Source organism: Nannospalax galili, unplaced genomic scaffold (genome assembly GCF_000622305.1).
Source record: "Nannospalax galili isolate Female #2095 unplaced genomic scaffold, S.galili_v1.0 scaffold770, whole genome shotgun sequence".
NCBI classification, from domain to species: Eukaryota; Metazoa; Chordata; class Mammalia; order Rodentia; family Spalacidae; genus Nannospalax; species Nannospalax galili.
Window position 1 is genome coordinate 270,921 of NW_008328344.1, and position 24,734 is coordinate 295,654.

Genomic DNA, 24,734 nt, shown 5'->3' on the forward strand with positions numbered 1-24,734 from the left:
CCTATTGATAAGTGGCATCAAGGTCTTCTTATTCAGGCATGAAAGAGGAAACTGGACACCTTTTGGGTTTAAAAAAACAGGAACAGAGAGGGACTCGGAAGGAAGTGACCATTGAGGAGCTGAGCACTGAGGACCTGGCTCACTCTTCCATTATTGAGTGGATTTTGTGGGATCAGGAGAACTCTAGACATTGGGTTCACCCACAGCTAAGCCCAGGCCAGGTACAGTCCTATTTATAATCAGACAGGAGGGTCTATGGGAGATACAGGCAGAGCAGAAGCATGGCTGGGTCAGTGGCATATAGGAAAGCCATTTGTAAAGCTTATACCATCAGGAGGAGAGACACATCCCAGCCTTGAGTGGGAAGTCATCTGAGTAATTCATCCCTTGTGTAAATTCAGTGTGCACACACTGCTGGCCTCTACTCTGCTCATAAAGAGGGCTGTGTAGTGAAAGGCGCATAGGCTTGAAGGCAGACAGAGCTGCCTTCTGGTCCTGAATCTGCCAGTCACTAGCCATGGGCTGTGGAGAGGTTACTCTCTGGAACTCAGTTGTATCCTCTGAGAAGACAATGGAAGGTGGATGTGGTTCACTAGACCCTCAACCAACTCAAAAGATATCACCTGCAATAAATCCTAGGGTGATGATGGGAAAAGTCCCTTATCATACAAACCATATACTTTCTACAAAGGCATTCATATGCATGTGTAAGTAATTACATATACTTACCTGTCCATGCCATTACAAATGGTGAGAAACCTCTTTGGCCTTAAGCTAACATAGAGATAGCTCAGCGGTTAAGAGCACTGGCTGCTATTGTAGAGGACTTTTGATTTGGTTCTCAGCACCCCCACAGTGCTAACAATGGTCTGTTAACTCCAGCTCTAGGGGATCTTCTGCCCTATTCTGGCCTCTGTGGGTACTGCACGTAGGGTGCACTTACATACATGCAGGCAAGACATTCATATACATAAATAAAAAATTGTTAAAAGCTAATGTAGGAATCATGCTGCTCTCTTCCCACTGATTTGGCCAATAAAATAACAGCTATGTGGCTGGCAGTGGGATGACCACACTGGTTGTCGGACTGATGGAGTCCATGAAGAAATGGGCGAGGGGAGCCCAGCTGTTGTTCTGTGGCCGCAGTTCTTTAGGTGTCCACAGAATCTTAATGAAGTTGATTGGGAGTGTGTGCATCTCTAACCACCAATTTCTTCACCTATAAACCCAAGATTTAAATTCCTTCATAGTGGAGATGGGGATAACCCTAAACTAAACTTCCAGAATGCGGGCCACGTTGGGTTAATAAACGAACAAATGCATAGAGACCTGGTTTGGAAGTAAAATATTCCCCCAGAGACTCTTGGCTTTGAACCTTGGGTCCTCAGCTGCTAGAGCCCCTTTGGGAAGTTGTGGGACTTTTAGGAGGTGGGGCTGAGCTGGAGTAAGTGGGTTCACTGGGAGACAGGCCTTGAGGTTTATGGCCCAGCCATGAGTCTGGTTCTGGGTGCTCTGCCTCCCGATTAGGCGGCATGTAATCAAGCAGCTTCCTGCTTCCACTACCATAGCCATGAGCTGCCATGAACTCTACCATGGCTTCCCCACCACGGCACACTGTACTTTTAAACCATCAACCAAAATAAATCCATAGCTTCTTGTATGTACTTGATCTTATGGATAAGAACAGTGGCTGCTACACTTGGCTCATGTGACATGTGATATAAGAATTCTTGAATTCAGAGGGATCCTTCCTTCAAGGCCTCATCTTATCAGCCTGAGGCAGAGTGCACATAAGAGTCAGTGCAAGGAGGTAGGAGGCCAGCAGAGGGTCCATTGGCCCCTTGATGGTTGAGGAATGGTCTGCTGCTGCCCCAAACATCATCTTTGCCCTGGCTGAACTTTCTTCCACCTTCATCCCTAAGCTATAGTCAGACACAAAGACGCCTCTACGAGCCACATGAGGATAGGTATATCCTGTCACCATGGACAATTTCCACTTAAGGAAATGGCTTTGGGGCAGATACCGGGAGATCTTGACATCAAACAGACCTAGGTGGGAATCATAGATTTGCCACTTTAGCTGGGGGTGATGGCAAGCCCTGAAAATCCTTGGCCTTTTTGACTAGAAAATGGGAAGAGGAGGGTGCCTAGCAGAACGGCCATCACACGAGCAGCTAGGAGTGGCACCATAGCCTGTTCAGCCTGGCATGTGGCTTGCCATCATTTTCACTGTGATGGGCGCTACATTCACGGGCACAGTGTCTAGTCACCAAGCACTGTACTGTCCTCAATGATTATTTATTAAGGTTACTATGTGACAGGAGCTGTTCAAGGAACATGGCCACCATCATGAAGACAACAGCAAGCTTCGTGGACTTTATATTATAGGGAAAAAGAAAAGTTGACTTATAAGGTGTTCAATATTATTGTTTGAAAGGATAAAAATGAGGGGTAGGGGGGAGGTCAGTGGGGTGACACCATGAACGATGTGGGCAGACAAGGTGCCTCACCTGAAGCAGGTGACTCTGGATCAGAGACCAGAAGAAAATGAGAGAGAAAGTCATGCAGGTTTCTTGGAGAAAAACATTTCCACATAGGTAGTAGCACATGTTCTGGAGTTGAGAGTGTGCTTGGCTTGTCTGAGGGACACTAGAAGCTTCTGCAGGAAAAGAAGAAAGTGCTAGAATGTGGGATGTGCAAGGCAGCTGGGGATCAACTTATGAGAGAAAACACAGGCTAAGGAAAAAAAAAAAACCATTATTCAATGAAATGAGAGCTGTGTCAATTAGCTCTGGCTGTGTAACAAAGAACCCCAAAACTTACTGACTTAAAACAACAGAACTTTATTAATTTTTGTAGTTCTGTGAGTTGAGTGGAAAGTTTCTTTTCCTCTTGGTTGGGTCAGCTCAGTTGGGAGGGAGGCTGCAGCCAGGCTGTGAGACTCGAAGGGAAATGCTGTCTGACTTGGAGGAGGAAGGCCAGAGGTATGGTACTAGCTGGCCTAAAGCTGCTACCCCAGGAGAAGGCACTATGAGATGCATCCCACCTTCGCCTTACTGGTATTTGAGCAAAAGATCCCATGTTTTTTCGTGTCTTTACTTGCTTCCCTTAAACTTTGGGTTTCCAGAATGTACCATTCAGAATGTTTCCTGTATGGGTCACTGCATGCATGAAAGGCTTGGTTCCTGGGAGCTTTGTAGCTAACTTAAAGCAATCCTTACCACCACCACCCCTTTGCCTGGGGACCGTCATACAAATGGAAACAGTGAGTAACAGTCTCCACCTGCTCTCAGTCCAGAACCTGGAGAGCCTCTGTAATCACTGCGTGATTGATAATCCGAGAGGAACCAACTGTTGAGGACTGAAATAACTCTCTGTAAGTAATAACAAAATATCCTAAGGTAAAATTATTCAAGAGTCACTTTTCTTTCTCTTTCTTTCTCTCACAGAAAATACGATGCTGGCATGCTAACCGTGTGAGACAACTTGGCCCACAGACAGCCACAAAGCACAAAAAAACAACACGAACTCAGAGAAGAAACAATCGTGTTTTCCTGGCGTCTACGAGAAGCGCTTTATTTTTCCTCTAGATTTCTTTTCTAAAAAAACAAAAACAAAAACAAAAACGTAACTGAAATGAACATTGAAACCGAACAATACGAACTTCGGATGAGCACTGTAGAGCATGTTCTTTTATTAAGCATAGGATGGGAGGAGCAGGAAGAAGGTGAAGCCAACTACTGGGAGGGCAGGGAGGCTGGGACACTCAGCCTGAATGAAGAATGGAGGGAACTACTTTCTATTTCCCACCTCAAGAGTGTCTCACGCCTCTGAAGGACACCTCATCTAGTTTCTTACCCATCTAGTTCTCTAAGGAATGATTCGCAAAATTTTATTTGTTATGCTTTCTAAAGAATTGCTTGCATAGCTTTGGCAAGGGAATCAGCAACTGGTGCTCTTTGGACCCACCAGCTCTGCCCACTGGCTCTGCTGCATCTCTGATGGCATCTTGACTCTGTTTGGACAGGGTTCTGAGTTTCTCTCCCAGAACTTGCCAAACCTGTTCAGACTTGAAACGATGTCCTCCAGGATTGATTCAGCACAGAAAGCCAACATTTGGTTTCTTCCCTAGCTTGGAGAAAGCCAGCCTGTGGTGGCAACGGTGGCCGTGGTGGGGCCTGGGTCATTAGAGGACATTAGGCTAGTCTAAGATCACTTGTGTTTCTACAGTGAGAGGAGGAACTTACATGCCAACCATGCTTTCCACTTTCAAACAGGCCACCCCCATAAAAATAAAGGGACCCATGACTGAACCAACCCCAGAAAGGGACACCCTTGACCTCTGCCATCCCCTGCTTACTGTTGGTACCCAGCACACTCAACTGATTGCAACTGCTTTCGATTCCTTTAATGTCGTGGAGGGACAGGGACACCCCAGGATGATGGGGCTGGCAGTGGTGAAGGTCAAAGCATGGGTTGGGGTGTGCCCATCTTTGTGGGGCTTGGACTAGCTGGTTGGGCTGCCCAGGCGCTCCTGAATGAGCCTCTCACTGAGCACCCACAGGGCCTGGGCTGTCTCTTCACGCTGAGCTTCGTGAGACGGCAGACAACGGCAGCAGTTGTTGAAATACATCCCTCCGAGACCCTCCAGCTCTGGGGCAACAGCACAGTAGACAGTGGTGGCAGCTCCTTGTTGCTGGAAATGAAAGAAGAAAGAAAGAAAGAAAGAAAGAACTTTAAGAAAATGCATATAAGACAATGCCATCCTGGCCATCTGGGAATTAGAGGGCCTCTCCCCACCTGGCACTACCATGGTAAAGGGCTCTGAACTTCAAGCACATGAACTGCAAAAGGTACGATACGTCTTAGAAACTCTGCTTGTAAAGCTGGTGTGACTTTTTACACCTCATAGAGGAAAAGACTTGGGAAATAAAGACACATTTCAATATATCCTGCCAGGCGCCTTTACAGCAAAAAAAGAAAGAGATGCTGTTGTTCCCAGCATCCATCTGACCCCTTGACTTCTCAGTGTGGGATGAAATTTGACACCAAGAAGTTTCTAGAACCTTTTGTCTGAATGAAATCAACCACCCTTAATAATGGCCCATCTAGTGGACAACGGAACTGGGGCTGGTTTCAGATCTTTCCTTTCTTCTCTGTCCTCGATGCTGCTAAGAGGATATGATGGGTTTGCAGTGCTGTTGAGATGTTTAAAACATGCGCATGTTCAGGCACATAGCTTCATACATCCTAAATTGATGCATTTATTAATTCATCCCAAAAACCTTCCTTCTAAATGTCTTATTTGTTCTGATTTACACAGGGGTAGGAGAGGGGTGTCTGTCTTTCCAGCCCACTTCAAAACCCAAGTTGCTATGAACAGTACATATCATTTCTGGTCTCCTCTGGAGTAACAGTTGGGGCTGTGGCTAGGGGTGTGCACTGATGGGGTACCATGTCATCCTGACTGACAGGATATTGCCAGGAATGCTATAAAGAGGGCAAGAAATCACTTTGCTTTGCAAGCCATAATTAAAAATAATAGGCTGCTGTTCATAGGGAGGCACGGTGCGCATGGCTCTAATTTAAAAGCAGTACAGTTTATCTGGCATCTTATGATTATTTATGTGTATCACAGCCCTTGATGCATCAACTAATTATCAGCTGGCGGGGGTGGGGTTGCAAACAGTGACCAAAAGGGAACCATAGCTGTCGCCTTCAGGTAAATATTAGGGATATTCGCTTGTAGGGGAGATGGGTTTCTGTCCCCTCCCAAGTTACCATTTTTTTTTGTCCTTACAGGGTTTAAATTGTGTCATATGAGAGTGTCCCTGGAATAGCATCCGTCTAAATGGCTAGACTCATTGGAGCCATGGTCACTCTGAGAACCAGGACCCCAAGGTGTTATAATTTTAGGAAAGTGCTATAAAGCCAACTTGGGCTTTTGCTTCATGTTGGCTTTAATATCAGAGTCTGTGGTCATGTTTACATTGGTCAAATGTGGCCAAGTAGCCTGATTGTGGGAGGGGTAGCGAGGGATGTGCGGCAGAGACTCCACATTTGATAACACCTGCCTGCTTGAGACCTATGGACAAGCGCTACTGGTTCAGTACTTGAACATCAGACGTGATTTGAGCTTAATTAAATAGCAAGTGGTTTGCTGCTTCCCCAAATCCCTCAGCATGCCCATTCCCTAAATTAGTTAATACCTTGGATCCTGCTACGTTTTTCTCAGTTGACTGGCATGGCTCAATTCTAATGGAAAAAAGGTTGTCAGATTCCCTTTCACTGAGTCATTATTCCTAATAACTCTTAGCTGAGCACCTGGTGTGTTTGTCCAAACACCTGTGAGGGGTTTATCATCCTCTGCATCCTCTGAGGGAGAAGGGATGCAAAAGTACCTCTAAGGATGAAAGAGAAAACCGGGTTGCTCATACAAATAGCTCAAGCCAAGCAGCATCTTGACCTCATCTCTCTGCAGCATTCAGGTAGAGACAGAGCTTTGCAGGAACTTCTGGTTATCTTATCTTGGTTTTCCAACTCCAACAGAGATCGGGTGACTTGCCATAGACTCCCAAGTGGTGACTGAGAAAATCCAGTCAGCTCATCTCCAAGTCAGGCCCTCCCTTCCCAAAGCCTAGAGTGATTATAATATCAGACAGTGGTTATAATATCTGATGGGCTGGCTTCTCACAGCTCTGGCAATTCTGTTACAAGACCAACGGAAGCCACTTGGGAAGGCCCAAAGCAAGTCTCCAAATCCACAGTAGCTTCTGGCTCCTCTGACCATCTACCACAGTATGGCACTGTGGACTTGCATCACTGTAACGGTATCTTTGCAAAGAAATTCTGCTGTCATCCTGATCAAGAACTGAGCTGATTGGGGGCTGGTATGAGGATGCACATCTTCCCTTTGTGAACACTACATGTGACTGCAGCTGGCCTCCTTTCAGGAAATCCACATTTGGCCACCATGCTGAAAGACATGGTGTTTTGGCACGAGCTGGCTTTGAGTCCTTGCCATTAGATTTTCGGGGGTATAAAATCTAAATTCCATCACCAGTGACCCTAGTTTTGTAAAAGAACTCAGCATGGGGTACAAAGACCACCTTCACCACCTCAAATGGTGTCTTTTTATGGCAATGTTTCCCTATCTAATTCATGCCTGGCTCCACGGCTCTTGCTTTCTTTCTTTCCATGAGGGAAAATTAAGTAGCCACAGTATCTCGTTGGTCCTGTGCCCACTACCCTTGGGCTTTTGGGAGGATCCTCTTTTCAGCCGTTTCAATAGCAACCCCTGAGTGATATCTTTCTACATTCAAATGTGACGTAGTTTAATAACACGTTCCCTTTTTTAGCTCATCAGCTTTTCGGTCTATATATCCTCAGACAAGACAGGGCCACATTAGTGAGATCTCATTAGTAAACAAGTCTGTGCTGCTGATAGAAGATGAAATATTTTTAAAATGATAAAGGTGTTGTTGTTTTTTTAAGGAACAGTTTAATCATGCCACTTTGGGGGACATCAGTACATAATTCAGAGAAGATGAAAGAGACACATAAAAGAAATAATGTTAACAACTCTGGTGTAAAACATTTGAAGGTATAACCTGCCATTTGTCAACACTGCTTACTGATCCACTGTGATAAAATAATAACCCATTGACATATGAACATTGGCTGCAGCTGTAGGTTCTCATGAATGCTTTTTTTCAGAGCTATTTATCAGACTGTATGCAAGTTGCTCATCACAAGAAGCTGCGGGAGCAACGACTCAGTCCATGGCAATGGTGGTGGGTTAGGACGTTGATGACAAAGGACTGAGGATTTCTGGGAAGCCTAGTAGTATCGTTAATTGTGCCTGAATGGCATCTCTAATCTAGTCAAACGTTTGTGAGTGGACAGAGGAGCTGTGAGATCAATCTTGACTCTGCATATAAAATTACCCAGGATGCTTATTTAGCAATGAAGCTAAGCACATCTTCGTAATACAAGTTAATTGTTCTTCAGAAGTCACTTTTCAGAGTTTCATCTTCAGCATTAGAAAGCTAGGATGTAGAAAAGTATTGCCGTTGGTAGCTGAGACCCTGAGCTTTAAATGAGCCATCCTTCCAAGACCCTTCATTGAGATGAAAATGTTAAGTAGCTGCCTTCCATCAACATTTATTTGATAACTGCTAGCCATGAATTTGTAGCCGTCAGCACAGAATACAAATGGATATTGACTTCTTGAAAGAAAAAGGTGCAGGGGTCTCTGATAAACTACACATGGTTTAAAAAATTCCACATGTTGATATCTGTAACGCATTGGTTAGCACTGTGATAGAATACTTGCATTCTGATAAGAACATATTACATAATTAATGTTTAGTTTTCCGGTTTCTCTACTTTAATATGCATGCTTATTTTAAAGAAAGAATAGATTCTTGTCTTCTAGTAGATGTAACAATAGATTTTAAAATAGACACAGTATCGTGGCATATCCATATATTCAACGAATTGCAAGAGCAGTAGACTTTTGAAGATTGCTTTATTACTGACATATCCATATCAGAACATTGCACAGCAAATGCTGAATTAATCAATGTATGCAAAAAAAAGTAGAGTCAGGAAAGGGAACATGCCATGTAAGCTAGATTAGACCTAGAGTCCCAAGAGCAGGGAAGAAGGTCAGCCCTTTAGACCAGTGGGTAGTGAGCAAGGAGTTGGCTAACCAGGACAGAGAGGTGAAGTGCAGTGAGAAGGCTTGAAAGAGGACCGACGGGTGCATCTTCACACCCTCAAACCTCTCGTAGCTACTCATCTGTGGCCTAGTAGGCTGAGCAAATACCTTCCACATGCAAAACCAGCCACCTCACTCAGTGGCCCCATGACCATGCAGTGTGGAATAATCAATCGTAGAGCCACGGTAGAGTCCAGGGGATGAGCATTTCACCAAGTGTGGGATAAACGGCTGTTTCCACCCTCCCGTCTCCTAGCAACACTCCTGGAAGAGAGTTTATTAAAAAAAAAAAAAAAAAACTGTGCTGCAAATGGGCAACACTGGGTTCTGGAGTTCATCCCTGATTATCTTTGGGCTTGGGACCTAGCCATTCCTATAAACCATTATGGTTTAACCTCTGGTTGGAAAGACAAAAACTCTGGGGGGTGATATGCCTCTACTAGCTACCCAAGACCAAATTTTTTCAGTGTACAAATTGACCACATTTCCATCAGTTCATAAAGAAAACCATTTAGTACAGGAATGAGGCTCTCGTACCCCTTTGATCAGGGTGACTGCAGTCAAGAAGCACCCCTCCCACTACTCCTTGTATAACTGAATCACACAACACAGAGCATGAGCACTCATCAAGAAACAGGCCAGGTTCCACCACGATGGCGGGAGGCATCAGGAGAGAACAGGGAGCTCTGCTGGAAAGGACCCTTTCTGTCAATCCACACTGTTCTCTAGTGATTTTTGGGCCAATGGTGACTATCCAAGTGGTCAACACACCTGAAGATAGCTTCCTAAGCACCATCTTCTATAACTCATGCTGCTCCATGAATCATGATAAACCAGTAGCATCCCCATTTAGAGAGAGCATACTTGGATTTAGAGATCAAACACAACTTGTGCAGAAACACATGGATAAGCATAGATTGATTCAGGATCCAGATGAACCGGAGTAGGACACCTCCTTCCCAAACACGTGACACAAATATGGTCACGCTGCCCACTTCCCCTTAGGTGCCTTCAGTTTGTTTGGACCTTATGTTATTTTACCTTCTTCTTCCCCAGGCCAGGCCTGGTCACAGAACAATGCCCTGACTTGGCCTAAATTAAATGCTCAGGCTGCCATATGTTCACCTGAGAAAGGTTCAAAGGAGATTTTTTTTTTCCATTGTTGATTTAGTCAGTGAGCTAAACTGAAATTATATCCATTTGGATTAACAAAAAATGAACACTCAGCACCCTTTAAGTCGATTCAACAGCGAATGACCCTCATAAAAAGGCTGCCTCATTTAAAATGCCACCTCCAGGCACCAAATTTGCCAAGCTACGGAACCTACCCTTTGAAAACAGACTTTTTCAAAGTATGAACATCAAAACTAGTGTAATAGATGGTTGCTTACATGCCTCCTCTACCCTTCCATCTCCCAACAACATTCCTGTAAGAGAATTTACAAGCACTAGGTTGGAGAGGTGTAACAATGAATCCTAGAGTCCGTGTCCAGAGCCTCCTTCCTCTTACAAACTCCCATACAAGTGTAGGCACGTGCTCTGACAAGCTCCATCAGGCTTACAGAGCAAACTGATCCAGCCTCTTCCTCATGACCTCCAATAAATCCCTAGGAAATTAATTTCTACAAAGTCCTAACAACTGATTCCTACAAAGGCCTTGAACAGTACAGACTTGGATACACACAAATATTTCCTGTAGGTATTGAAACATAAATTTCCTTATAGCCTTTGGGAATTTTGCTAATGCACAGGTAGTTCTTAGCCTTTATTACAAAAGGGCAATAAGTGTGATTTCTCTCTCTCTCTCTCTCTCTCTCTCTCTCTCTCTCTCTCACACACGCTGGGGCAAGGGGTGTCACATTCTTCAGTTGCATAGCCACTGATAAGTTGCCCATTGTCTAGTAAATAACCTCCTACCCATGTTCATGTGACAACTCTATTCAAGCTCTCTCTCTCTCACATACACACACACACACACACACAAATGAAGGAGCTCTGGAGAGTAGATATTTATTTACAGGGCCTACCAGAGTGAGAGAATGTTCTCGAGAAGCCATATAGATCACACACAGCCCCTTTATCCTCCAGGAGGGAATATGCTCACCTAACATAGTGGCCTTGACCCTTGACAGTTTTTACCTGTTACTTGACAGGATTTATCTGTTACCACAAGTTTCTTGCTAAACACAGGCTCATACATGTGGAAACCTCAGGTGCTTTTTCTGTTGACTCTGTCTTGAAGGTATAGGGACACACCAGAGTGCAGACTTGATGCCAGTGCTGTGAGAGAGAGGCAGTCCATCACTGGAAATGCAATTGGGCCAAGCACAGGCCACAACCCTTAAACTGTAGAGCTCCTCTTGAGTGAAATGAAGAAGAATGACATTTATCAAATAACAGCCATGTGCTCGGACAATCACCGAGCTGACCTGGGGCCTTCCTTGTTTGCGCTGAAGGCATCCCAAATGAGGTACCACCAAACCTAAGTAGGATCTCTAACCTAGCAAGATCACCAAAGAGTTTAGGAGGCTGGTTTGAAGACAAAGATGGAATTAATTGGAAAGACCAATGAGTATTGTTCTTCTTCTGAGAAACATTTGTAAAGAAAAAGTCCCAAGAACCAAGTTCTGGATGGGAAGCTAAAAAGAATTCTTTTAAGGCAGAAGAACAGAGTTCGTAATCCTAGCCTTAAATCTAGGAAGGAATATATAGCCCATCCCAACCATCCCAAAGAGTCCAGAGCCATGTTTATTTAGAGGATGCCAGGCCAGGGGAACCAATCAACAGGGTTGAAGGACAGAGGGACCTCGGTCAGCAGACAGAGATCTGTTTGCACATCGAGGGATTATTCTAAACCTTTATTGAGAGATTGATTCTTTTCACATTTTCCTTATGTCTAACATTTTTTCCATAGATGTGCCAAGGATTCCACGACAGATGTATGTGTAGTCTTAAACAACTGTGGGTATAATATTTAGAATGCTTCATCTTTTGAGGTCTGCTATTATTGTGAGACCCTAGATAGGCATTGAGGGGAGGGAGGTGGAGGGTACTTCCAACCAGGGGAGGGAAAAGGAATGGCTGGAGCGAGCATAACCTCTGTGGTTGACCTTAAGCATGCTCTTTCCACATTCCATTAGTGCCTGCCAACACTGTTCTAGAACTGATTGGAGTGGAGGAATTCCCATCAGACATAAGGGAAGGTATTGAGGAATAGGTCTTACATAGTCATCACGGAAGTCCCTGGGTGTTCCCTGTTGACGTTGCCTGAGCGAACGCACACTGTTCAACACTGCTCAGAGTGTAGTTCCTTTGCAGATGGAGATTTCTCTTGCGAGACGGAAGTTTGTATTGGGGTACCCATTCTTTCACGAGTTACTTTCTTGTGGTCAAACAGAAGAATCACCTAAATAAGCACCTCACTGATAACGCCATCCTTCCACTTGGCCTTCCACTGTTAATTTTCCAACTGGGCCACTTCAATGACAATACTAAAAAACTACTGAGTGCTTGTAAGAGATAAAAGAAGATATTTAACTGCTGTTGATTTGAAACACTACATTTTACTCAACTTCTCTAACCTCTGTTGTAGCTAGTTATATATACTTATATATACATGTATGCCTCTGTATTTACCGCGTATACTGAAATAAATTTTGGAAATGATTGCCAGGCAGAAATAATGGGTTGGGTTCTGATATAATGTTGAAAAGGATGTCGTTGGAGTACGGGGGAAACACAGTTTTCCCTTTCTCTTCTGCACAGAAGAGCTCCAGTCAGTCTACTTGTCCTATTAGCTCTTTAAGAAATCCAAGAGCTGACTACTTCAGGGAGCAGACAAGATTTCCAGGCACACTTCAAACAAGCTGATCAAGTTTGTAAAGTTGATGGTTTCTGCAAACCTATGTCACGTACTTTCTAGAACATAGAACTAAAGCCATTGTGTGTGGTGGGGGTAGGTTTGAAACACAGGGTCTCTGATATGGCCGTCCCGAAGTAAATGAAAAGGATGCACCTTGTCATAATTCAGTTCTCATTGGTAGGCCCCCCTGACCAGTCCCACCACATCAAACAGGGCGCGTTCTCATTTAACTGTGTGTGTTGTCTTTGAGAACTCATTGGAACAGATCATTCCTCAGGCTCAAAGACACCGGCCTTGTTAATATTTCATTCAGAACATACTGTGGCGAGTGTCTCATTTATATTACTTCCATAATTAAAGGTGACCGCTCAGGCACTGCCTTCACACAGAGAGATCTCTTCACAGTAGTCGAGGGGGTAATGAGAGACAATAGAGATTTCCCTCACCAGCAGCTTGTTGCTAGCTAGTGGGAAATGACGGTGTGTTGCTTTAATTGCCAGGGTAAATAATTCTGCCTCGGTGTTAGTGAGCATTTTAAAGCACTTGATGGAAACAAACAGGAAACCAAACAAATAAAACTACCTTGATTATGCAACACCTTAGCCTAGGACGGTACCAAGGTATATCTTTTTTAAAATTGCATTCTATCATGCAAATATTATCTAAATATGCATGTGCTAACTACCCATCTACTGTATTTTAGGAAATACAATTAGGCTGGCTTTCTCTTCTATGTAGACTGTAAATAACTGTAGATCTTTCTCTTGCTTCCCTATGTAAATATATGTAAATACTAACAAGCTATGCATGCTGCTGTTTAGGCAATTTCAGGTACTTTTATAATCTGAAGGCATGTACTTGAACTGGTTTGTTAAAGGGAAAGGGGGGAAACTCTCTCAAACTCTTTAAACCTGAATAGAAATTAAAGATTTCTTCCTAGACGTGTGGCGCCTTTTGTTTGCTTTCCCCACCGTGAATGTCCTCACTCAGGCTTCTCATGAGAAGGAACTGTTGGGCGCATGTTGGGCCCAAAATCAACAGCTGAGCTCTCTGTCTTGGGTTTTCACACACTATTCTTGGGTGTTAGGAAAAAATTCTAGAATCATAGGTGGGTTTCTTTGATTTGTTTAGTAAAATAATCAAATGAGAATAAGTCCTTGTGTGCCAAGCACAGTCCAATCATCCTATAAAAGGGTCCTGTCACTCCCATTTCAAAAATATAGAATCTGAATTACTTTAATACTAGGCACTTGTCTAAAAGGAAAAAATGATTAAATCACACCAAAACACTGATTTTATTCCCCCTGTATATAGAAGACTTATGGATTTATACTGCAAAAGGCCATGAATTAAACAATTTAAGCTCTGTGGTTCCTACAGTTCGTGTTGTCATGACTCAGCTGTCATGGTTGGAAAGGAATTCACCCACAATATGCCCAGAAATGAACGTGACTGTGTTTCAATAAAACTTTATTTGTAAACACAAGTAGCTGGCCACATTTGACCTACAGGCAAGTCTGTCAACCTCTGCTCCTCCACACATTACCAACACTCAATCGCTCTTCAACATAACACTGGAGTCCCCTTCTGAGTATGTGTGTGTGCTGGATGGAGCAGGGGAAATTCTCTAATCTGACTCCTGAAAGTACCAATGCTCTTGGTGAAAGTCGTGAAATAAAGAGATGAGCAAAAATGAAATTCTCTGAGCTTATAAATCAAACTGTCTGCCTCAGACAAATGACATTGTCAGGTTTCAATTTGGTTATCTTTTGTTTTTACAAATGGAGATGGAGGGGGAAAGTTAAGAAAGACAATGGGGAAAGAAAAGGAAAAAGAATCTGTGCGGCTCTTATACTTTAACGAGAGGGAGGAGGCTATTACTTCAGGTATCTATGGAAACCAAGCAGCCTGCTCACTTCTTTAACGGTTAGAAAATAGCATTAGTGTTTGAAGATGTTGTACACAAGTATGATGCTACAGTATAAATGCATTAATTGACAGTTTCCTCCGAGACTTCTTTTAGTGAAGTTTTCAAACTTAGTTTGATGGTCCCAGGAACACTGTAGGCCTTGAAGAATGCTGTAAAGTTAGGTCTTCAGAAAACAGAGCCAGCTCAGGCATGGTATACAAATGCAAGTCAACTCTCCCTTCTTTCCCACAGAGCAAGCACGGAGACAGCCTTTGCTGCCTGTAGCTTTCCATTAAACCAGCCCTCTGAGCGCTCCCCTTGGGCATGGAGAGGCCCTTTCTAACCTCTACTGAGCGGGAATGGTCAATACCAGTTCTTCTGTTCTGGAAGGGACTCGAGGAGGAGAAAAGATCTGATGTTCTTTACAGAGTCGGTGGCAGTATGGAACTAAAGTCAGAAATATTCCAAGTGAAATCCCACTGCTGTCACCTGGCATTGGTGTGACAAGCCCCTGGACCTCAACCTTTTCATCTATGAAGGGTATAACAACACCCCCCTCCATGGGATCTTGTGATGGCATCTGTCATCTCCTGGGATAGAGAGCAAACACAAAGTCAAAGTAGCTACAGTTCTGTTTACTGTGAGTGTAAAGAAGGGAACATGTGGACCAAAGATCTTGCCTTTGCTTCACTTAAGGGACTTAAGAATGTGGGGAACAGCTCTGCCTTCTAGGCTAGAAATCCAAGCAGCATTCATCCAACCATCCAACCTCATTCAACAGCTCTGGCTATCACGCTGACTGTGAGCTCCACTGCTAGACATCACACAGAGGGACAGGACCAAGTTCATGTCCTTGGAACACCAACGCTTGAACAACCACCACCATTATTTGTTAAGTGCTGTAGAACTTAAGACCGCGCCCACTCCAGTCCTTTACATACCTCCTCTGCATCTCCAAATATCTCTGTTCAAAGATGACCAGAAAGAGACAAGCATGGGTGAGTGGTGAATGAATTAATGAATGAGCGAATGAATGAATGAGTTCACATGGTAAACTCGAGTACAGTAAAAGCCTAAAATTAGGTGTCAGTAGATAGCTACAGTAGTCTTAATTTTTGCGTGTGTATGTGGGGTGTGTATGCATGTATATAGATGTGTTTGCATGTGTGTGAAGTGACATATGTGGGGGGTATGTACATATTGGTGTGGAGGCCCGAAGTTGGCACTCTAGGTCTTCCTCAGTTGCCCTCCATTTTACCTGTTGAGGCAGCATCTCTCACTGCACCCAGAGTTCACCAATTTCAGCTTGTCTGGCTAGCCGCTAGTGTCTCTGCTACTCAAGTGCTGGGATTATAGGGGGCCCCCACACCTGCATGACTTTTATGTGGGTTCTAGGGATTTAAACTCCATCTTTACCTCTTTGTAGGCCAAGTGCTTTATCCACTATGCCCTCTATCCAGCCCTGAAATATTTCACAAATGTTCTATTTGAAAACTTTTATAGTAAAGTTTTGGGAAAAATAAGCATATCCATCCCCATGAAGCATTAGCTTTATTTTACAGAAGAGGAGATTGAAGTAAAGAAGTGGCACCAACTGACTTACTGTCCATCACCTAGAAAGTGGACCAATTCCCTTAAAATCATAACCCCTGGCTCTAGTGTTCCTTCCAGAAGGTTCTGTGAGCACTGCTTTTACATTTTTTATGGCCACTTAATCCGGCCTCTCTTATTCTTCCAGTTCAATACTTGTTTTAAAACATGAAAAATAATTTTGCCATACTAACCCCAATAGACTGCTGCAAGATCTTGGGGTTCCCTCAACTCAGAACCCAGAAACCAGCTAGCAGAAGGTCATAGGTGTGGTAATGACATGTCCATGTCCTTGAAACACAACCACATGGATTATAGCCATCCCACTGGAGGCTGTTAAATTTGGCTTTGGATTCTAAAACGATGAAAGCCAGTGTTCACCTCATACTTTGAGTGTCTATGATCTGAACGCAGAACTCTCCACAGTTAAGAGGTGGGCAGAAAGCATGGTAGCCAAGTGCAGAGAAGCAGGTTCCTTGGCTAAAGGCTTTGAAATGGAAATGATATTGCTGGTATCTGTACCACACAGGGATTGAGGGAGCTGGATGGGAAACCCTGTGGCCAGGCCTGGTCTCCGGTCATGTTTCCTATTTGGCTATGGCCAACTTCAAGTTTTAGAGGATAAAAGAATCTCATGCCAACCCAAACCTGACCATAATGGTGGACTTCCCAGAAAGCCCATTCTAAAAAATATTTTATTTCTTATTTTTTATGTGTATAGGTGTATTGCCTGTGTGGTGTAAGTGCACCCATGTCTTGCAACACCCTTGGAGGACAGAGAGGGCTTTGGGTCCCCTGGAGCTAGAGTTATAGATAGTTGTTAGCCATGTGGGTGCTTGGAATCAAACCAAGGCCTCTGCAATAGCAGCCAGTGCTCTTAACCACTGAGTCATCCCTTCAGCCCTCAGAAAGCCAACCAAGCTGTGTTTCTGAATTCTAGTCTTCAAATCACCTCTTGGTCAGAAACTCCCTTCCTGGCTGACCTGCACTTGGATCTTTCCCTTCAAGCCCTAGGAGAGAGACGCAGGCAGCAAATCTACCTTGTGGCCCCTCCCTTTACAGACTCACCCTGGCACCTGGTCCTGGCTCCTCCCCTTCAGACATCACTCACCGAGCTACCCGCTACCTCTTTGCTCAGCTTGGAATCATCCTTGTGAAGACATCCTGAATCTTCCACATGTTGTCCACAGAGAGTGTGAGGCTTTACCAAGGGTGGGGAAATCCCAGCTTTCATCAATACCAATAAACACAAACACGGAGATGGAGGCGATGGCTGAAAGCTCCTAGGAATCTGTAATGCATCCTTTCTGATTTTCACAAAAGCCTCACCTAACCAGATAGTGTTGTGATTAAGGAAGAGGCAGAGTCTAATGTAGACAAACTCAAGGCCACGGGACTGGGGAGTATTGGAACTAAGGTCCATACTTCATTCATCTCAGTTCTCTGAGGCCTAAACATTTGTTCTTGGTTAATGTGCCTTCCAGTTCTACCCTCCTTATCTGTTAGATTGAAAAAGAGTGCCAAGCCTTTTGACATTGCAAAAGGACAGTGTCATCTACAAATGTGTTGGGCTGTATTCATTGCTATCGAGTGGCTCCTGGGTAAAAGGTTGGACACACTTAGGCCCTCCTGCGACCATGAGTAAATTGGAAAAGCTAGCACCACTGGCTCCATGAAGGGCTGAGATAGTCCCTGACCAGGCCTGGGCCCACTGATCCCTCTGGTGGCTGTGTCCTCTCTACAGAGCTTCAGGGACCCTCCTCCTCTATACTCAACTCGATTGCTAGGTCCTGAACTTCCTGCTTCCAACTCAACGACCTCCAAAGGCATCATTTCTGCACTGACCCAGGCAAACCGCAAGGGGTCCTGCAGGTTGGCAAGGCTCTGGTTTATGGCTCAGCATGTGCAAGTCACCTGGCGCACCCACCAGGGCAGTCTTATGATGAGCCAACTGTGCTTGGAACTCTCCTGCCCTCACAGTTTGAAGAAATGCTGACCTTGTGATAATGGGGTATACCAAGGAACTCCTTACTCGGCTTTTCCCCCCGCTGGCTGCTGCACCTGATAGGATTCATCCTCTCACAAATGCCTGGCTTGTAAAACGGACGGCGCACAAATACACCCTGCTACGGCTAAGTCCTCAGAGTGTGGAGAGGGTGAAAACCTGCCCTCCACTAGTAGTGTTCTTGACTTTGGGAATCGAGTGACTTTACAGGGAAGTCCCTTTAATATATGAATCCTAGACAAGAGGCTGGATGCTTTCCCTGGCACTCTGGAATTTTATACTGAATTCTTGCAAGAGCTCTGTGGAGGTGTTATCCCATTTTGTTAATAGAAACATTAATACTCAAGCAGATAAAGCAAATTAATAACAAACCATTTTTACTTATTGAGCTCTGATTAAATGCTACTGGTTTGCCCTAGGATAACAGATGTGTGTATTTTGGGGTTTTGTTTTGAGACAGGGTCTAACATAGCCTGGGCTAGCCTTGAGTTTCCTAAGTAGCCAAGATGGCTTTGAACTTTAGATCCTCTTGCCTCAGCCCCTAGAGGGCTGGAATTGCTGGTTCGCTCTGCCACACCCTGCTCCATTCTTTTGTTTTTAATGTTCCCTGAAGGAAAATAGCCTGGGGGAGGGGATTCAATCCTTTCTGGGAATTTTGCATCTAGGATGATTATCAGAGATTGGGCACTGAAGCCCAAAGATGTGAAGTCCTTTGTCAAAAGAGCAGGAGACAGACAGTCAAAACCTAAACAATCCCTTGGCCCCAGATCCCAGCTCCTAACACCAGCATTGTGGCTCTCAGGAGTAAGATCACAAAGCAGAAGTAGAAGGATCACACCCTCAGGTCACGATCTCCAGCATCTTCACGGCAGATCTTCAAACAGAGGCAGCTAACACTTTCCAAGGAGCCAGAGTCACAGGAAGTGTCTTTAGGGATGACCACGCTTTCAGCATTTCTATTGGACAGATGTGAGTTTGTGGCCTGGGAAGGTGAAGCACCTTACTCAAGGTCACACAGTGATGGAAAAGGAAAAGATCATCTTGGATCCCCTTTGCCCTTGTCCCTTGTCTGCACGCACATCTTGAGCCACAGAAGTGAGGCCCTCACAGAGACACCTGTCACTCACTCAGTGGTAGGATCAGTGTCTCTAGTTAGAGATCCAAAGGGCATCCTGGAGTCTTGGGTGTGATGGCGACACTCATGGTGGACAATGCTTCACTTGTCCATGAAGAAATAAGAGGATGGATTCCATTGGTTGATTATCTAAACTAGTGCGCAGAGGATGGAGAACTTTCTATGACAGAGGAATTCCTGTGGCAGAGGAAAGTGAGGAAGGGGAGGTTCCTTTCCTTTCTTGTTGCTAATATTTGCTAGTCTTTTAAGTAATTCTTGCTCCCTGTATTTTAGTAAACGACCAATTGATTCAAACTGTTCTAATGTCAAATCCACAACTGCTCCAGAGTTTAGTTCTTTTCGTTTGGGAGGACAGAGGAAGGGTCTCACGTGGCCCAGGCTGGCCTCAAACTGGTTATGCAGTCAAAGATAACCTCGAACTTTTGATCCTCATGCCTCTGCCTCCTGAGTACTAGGATCTCAGTGTGCTCTACTATGCCCAGTTTATGTACCGCTGGAGATTGAATTCATGACTTTGCATGCTAGGCAAGCACTCTACCAACCAACCCTAGTGAGTTGGCAGTCAGATTTTAGCTCTTCATCCCCAAATGTTGAAAAACCGAATTTCCTGCCAACTGGAAAGCCAGGGTCTCCTCGGAAAGACCACAGTATCCCCAGCAATGTCCATGCATCAACTCTGCCATGGGGAGGGGCCCTTGTCCTGGGTGTCCATGTTTGCACCATAGTGAGGTAGGAAGGACACATAGATTGTCAAGCTCTATGTTTTGTCTGATGTTTGAGAACTGTCTTGCTAACTAATCAAGAAGCCCAGAGTTACACCACATGTACCCCTAATCTACAACAGGGAAGACTCCAATATGAATGATGCTGTGAAAATTAAGACTTACTTTGTTATGAATCCCTTTGCTTTGACTGAATAACACATCCATGAAAAACAAGCTCAGTGCCAATGGTGTGTTGGCAAATGTTTAGCAAATGACTCAGAGGAGCAACGAGAAAAACTGATTTGTAGCATCTGCCTGTTTCTATGATGTAAATACTTTTGCCTTGACCAGTCTCAAGCAATTGACTGAACATAGTTGGAATGGAGCAGAACACCCTCAGCTCTGGGAAGCAGTGTGTGGGGTAGCTCTTGCACTACACTGGTGATAACCTGGAATATAACAAGGAATGTCATGACCAAACAGGCAGGCTCTCAAAGTCATAAAGCCATTGGGGTAAGTCAGGCCCTACTAGAAGTGAAACCATTAAATTCTAACAACTGACTATGTCTATCCCTCCTCCAAAAATCTCTCATTGAGGGGATGGGTTTGGAACCCTACAGGGCAAACAGGGAGGGTTTCAGAGAAGGTTAAGAAACTGCGGGAGGGGTAGGGAGCCTGGGTACTGGGACATCAGCAACGAGAGAGATTAGGGCCAATGTTGGGATGGGAAATCCTGGGACTATGAGTTATTTTAGAAGTGATCATGGAAATGGGTCCTCACAGGCTCAGAACTCACTTTTTTGCCCAACATCACAATCCAACTGTATTAGTTACTTTTCTGTTGCTGTGATAAAAACACTGACCAAAGCAACTTATAGAAGGAAGAGTTTATTTGAGCTTGCGGATCCAAGGGGCAAGAGTCCATCGTGGCTGGGAGGCACGGCTGCAGAGGTAGCTGGCAGAGGAGTGGAAGCCAGGCTTTCCATCTTCAAGCAGGCACAAGAAGCAGGAGAGTGACTGGAGATCTGGCAAGGCTTAAGAACTCTCTTAGCCGCCCGTAGTGACACACTTCCTCCAGCATGGCCACGCCTTCTAAGACCTCCCCCAAACTGTGCCACCCACCTGGGACAAAAATGTCCAAATACTTGGAACCTATGGGAGACATTTTCATTCAAACCACCACACCAACTGAGCAGATCCCTTTGGGAATCCAGAAACTTCCAAATACACAGAGCACATGTCCTTATGCCAAAGGTCCTTAGGTCAGGTTGCTCCCCAGAGACAGGGACACAGAGAAGGGCAAGGTGTTGATTCACATTGCACTCTGTACTTTCATCTAAGGTGCCACACTTCCAAGCAGCCTTTGGTTTTGTTACTTCCTCAAATGAAGATGTAAATAGACTCCTGCAGAGAAGAAGAGGCTGTCCTAGAACTTGGTGACATTATAGTCCCCACTTTCAAAAACATTTTAAACATAAGTATCTTTACCCCTGGAGTCTTTCTCACATGGGAGGCAAACCAAGGCCAGCAGATAGCTCAGATGGTGATGTACTTACACAGCATGCATGAGGTCCTGATTTCACTCTCCAGCACCAGCATTAAGAGTCCTCAATCGTAGGATGCAGTTCTAACCCTAGTGCAGGGGAGGCAGAGAAGGCAACTCTTTGGGGCTTCCTGGCCAGTCAGCCTAGCTTAATCTGTGAGCTCTAAACCCAAGTGAGAGACCCTGTCTCAAAAAAAAAGGTGGTTATCTCCTGAGGGATAACACCCAGCGTTGATCTCTGGCCTTCAACAAGCACACACATACATATGCACATGCAGACACAAAGAATAAAAACTAATAATACGGAAAAGGAAAAGGGAAAATTTTCTTTCCCTTCTTAACTGTCATTCATAACACATTGGAACGTGGAATAGGAGACAAAAAATGCACGAGAAGAAATGTTTACCTTGGTGATCAAGAAACATCAAAAACTTTGGGAGATGGGGAAGTGGCAATACCTGACTCAGCAGAATGGGGCCTCTGGAAGAGGAAGGGACAGAAATGAGTCATTTCACACAGTGGAAGCTTGGCATGCGAAGGAGGTTGCGGGAGGGGGAGTGGGAAGATGGGGCCAGAAGGAACTGAACTCTGACCTTCTGTGACATCCCAGAGGGCATCTCCCGCAGGGCAGCCAACTTGTTAAACAATCATGAGAGTTAGTAATTAACTGTCAACTTGACTCACCCTAGAATTATTTGGGAAGAGAGTCTTAATTGAGGAATTGTCTAGATCAGACAGATTGGCCTATGGGCATGTCTGTGAGGGACTGTCTTGATTGTTAATTGATGGAGGAAAGTCCAGTCCATTATGGGTGGCATCAGTCCCTCGGCAGGGGTTCCTGAACAGTGCAAGGGGAGAAAAAGCCAGCTGAGATAAGCAAGCAAGGATCCATGTTTGTTCTCTCTCTCTGCTCAACTGTGGACGTGATGTTTGAAGTCCATGTCTTGACCGTCCTTGTAACAATGGACCATATATCAGGAATTTTAAGCCAAATAAACCCTTCTCCCCTATGTTCTTTTTGTCATGGCAACAGACATGAAAGAGAACAAGCAAACTTGTATCCATCTGAACTTCAGTCGTTACCTGCTCTGTAGATTTACAGTACAAACATCTCCTCACCTCCATGTCCCATCTGTCTGAGACAGTTGAGTGTGTGCTGTCTATGATCTCACTGAGAAATGACCCAACACTCAGCCCAATGTGTGGCACCCAGTAGGTGCTTAGCAATTATTTCTAGAGGGACAGATGAGTAAATGATGCAATGCCATTTTCAGATCTAAGGAAAAAACATAAACAATAAAACATTTTAAACTATTTCCTTCTCTAATTATAGTTGCTGAGGTTTTGATACAGTTGCTCTCTGTAAGTTGTGACTCACATAAAACTTCACTTATACAAGGCTGACTGTGTGGTAGATGCCAGGCTAGGGGAGTTATGTACAGTCTGTCTCTGTCCCGTCTCATCAATACTGTGAAACAGATTTGTTGTTTCCTTCCCAGGCTACATAAAACTGAAATATAGAGACACTTGCTGAAGTCTTCACAGTTCCTAAGTGGCAGGATGATTTTTGAGCTCATGCCCTTGACTCTGAAGGCCATGTTACACAGAAGAGATAGAATTAAAAGTATCATCAGTCTGTCTCTTTTCTGTTGAGCCTCATCTCCATGTAAGACATAAAGAAAGGACACAGCAAGGTCAAGGCTGCAGTCTTCCAGCACTGGGGAGACATCGCACATCTATTGGGGTCTCCTCGGTGCTGAAGGCTTTCATGTGGAGTTTTATACAGCCATAAAGAAGAATGAAATTACATCAAGTGCAGGAAAATGGATAGAACTGGGGAACCTGATGTTAAGTGAAATAACCCAGACTCAGGAAGACAAATGCCGCATGTTTTTCAAGTGTAAAAATTATATTTGTGATACGAAAGTGGAACAGAGACTTTTGGGAAGAGGAAGTGTTAAACGTCACAATGAAACCCATCATCTTGTACAATGAAGACACACTAATTTTATAAAGGAACCAAAGTAAAATGAGAATGAACGGACATATCTCTCCAGGATTCAGTACTGAGCCTGGCATTCTGGGGAGTTCAACAACTCCCAGAGATGAGTGAATGAATGAGCAGGTACATGGCTGGATGGATGAATAAATGGGTGGGTGGATGGATGGACACATGAATGAATGGACAGGTGGATGGATACATGAATGACTGAATGGGTAGGTGGATGGATGAATCGAATGAGTGGATAGGCGGATGGATGAATTAATGATCGGATGAGTGAGAGAATGAATGAATGAACGAATGAATGAATGAATGAGGAACAGAACAAATAACTGGACAGCAGTTTGAGGGCACTGCTCGCCCCATTTTGCATCAAAAGGGAGGAGGCACACCTTGGAAATGACTCACTAGTGGTCACTCGGACTTTAAAAATAGACACATTCCCTGTGAGAGCTGGCAGGATCAGTTTTGGTCCTGGGAGCATAGCTTCCCGCCCACCTAATACTGCAGGAGGTGTTAACTACATTATCTGGAAATACCCTGTGACTAATTTCCATCCCTTATCTGGATGAGAGGAAAATTGTCTGTAGTGTGAATGCCCTGGATTCCTGGTCAGTTTATATAAGGCATTTCAAGCCTTTGGGGTATTTAAAGCCATTTTTAGCTTAAATCACCTGACGTATGGTGAGCCCAGAAAATCTGATCTCTTACTCCCTTAAACTCCCTGTTTTTCCACTAATTTTGTTGAGACTGCCTACTGCACCCTAAGCACTTCTCCAGTGAAGAGCCGGCTTATAAGCACATATCCTCAAGATTATACATTTTCAAACAGACACCTATTCAGTGAATTCTGCTACATTGTCCCCCAGGCTCCTCACGGCCCCATTACTTGGGGCTGATTCCAGCTCTGCCAGGTGGTGGGTGGGTGATATTTATTCTTTGTCCTGGCCTGCTTGGTGATTTTGTAGGTTGAAAACTTTGCTGCTCAGCCCAAATAGGATTTGAGAGGAGCTTTCCCCTAGATGATGTCTGTAGTGATCCTCAGCAATGGAGGAAGAAGTGCGCGCCCTGAAGGCCCCTGACTATTTAAAAGAAAAAGTGAGGCTTTTATTAGGCAGAAAAGAATGCTTTCTTTGTGCAATATAGCTACTTAGAAATTTTTTTAAAATGCCCAGAAAAACAAAAAGCAGGTGTTAGGGCAACTTGGAAACTATATCCTGATTTCCACCCGCAATCCTGGTGGCAGCCATTTTCCCTGCACA

At 44.4% G+C, this 24,734-nt stretch overlaps 1 protein-coding gene across 1 annotated transcript in view; it reads right to left on the minus strand.

Annotated features, from left to right (window-relative positions):
• Nucleotides 1-3,560: 3,560 nt before the first annotated feature.
• Nucleotides 3,561-24,734, minus strand: part of Wwox (WW domain containing oxidoreductase) — a 1,076,697-nt gene continuing 1,055,523 nt past the window's right edge. Inside the window, exon 9 of the mRNA XM_008826895.2 lies at nt 3,561-4,696. Coding sequence (XP_008825117.1) covers nt 4,508-4,696 — 189 coding nt within the window. The 3' untranslated portion in view covers nt 3,561-4,507. The remainder of the gene's footprint in view (nt 4,697-24,734) is intronic.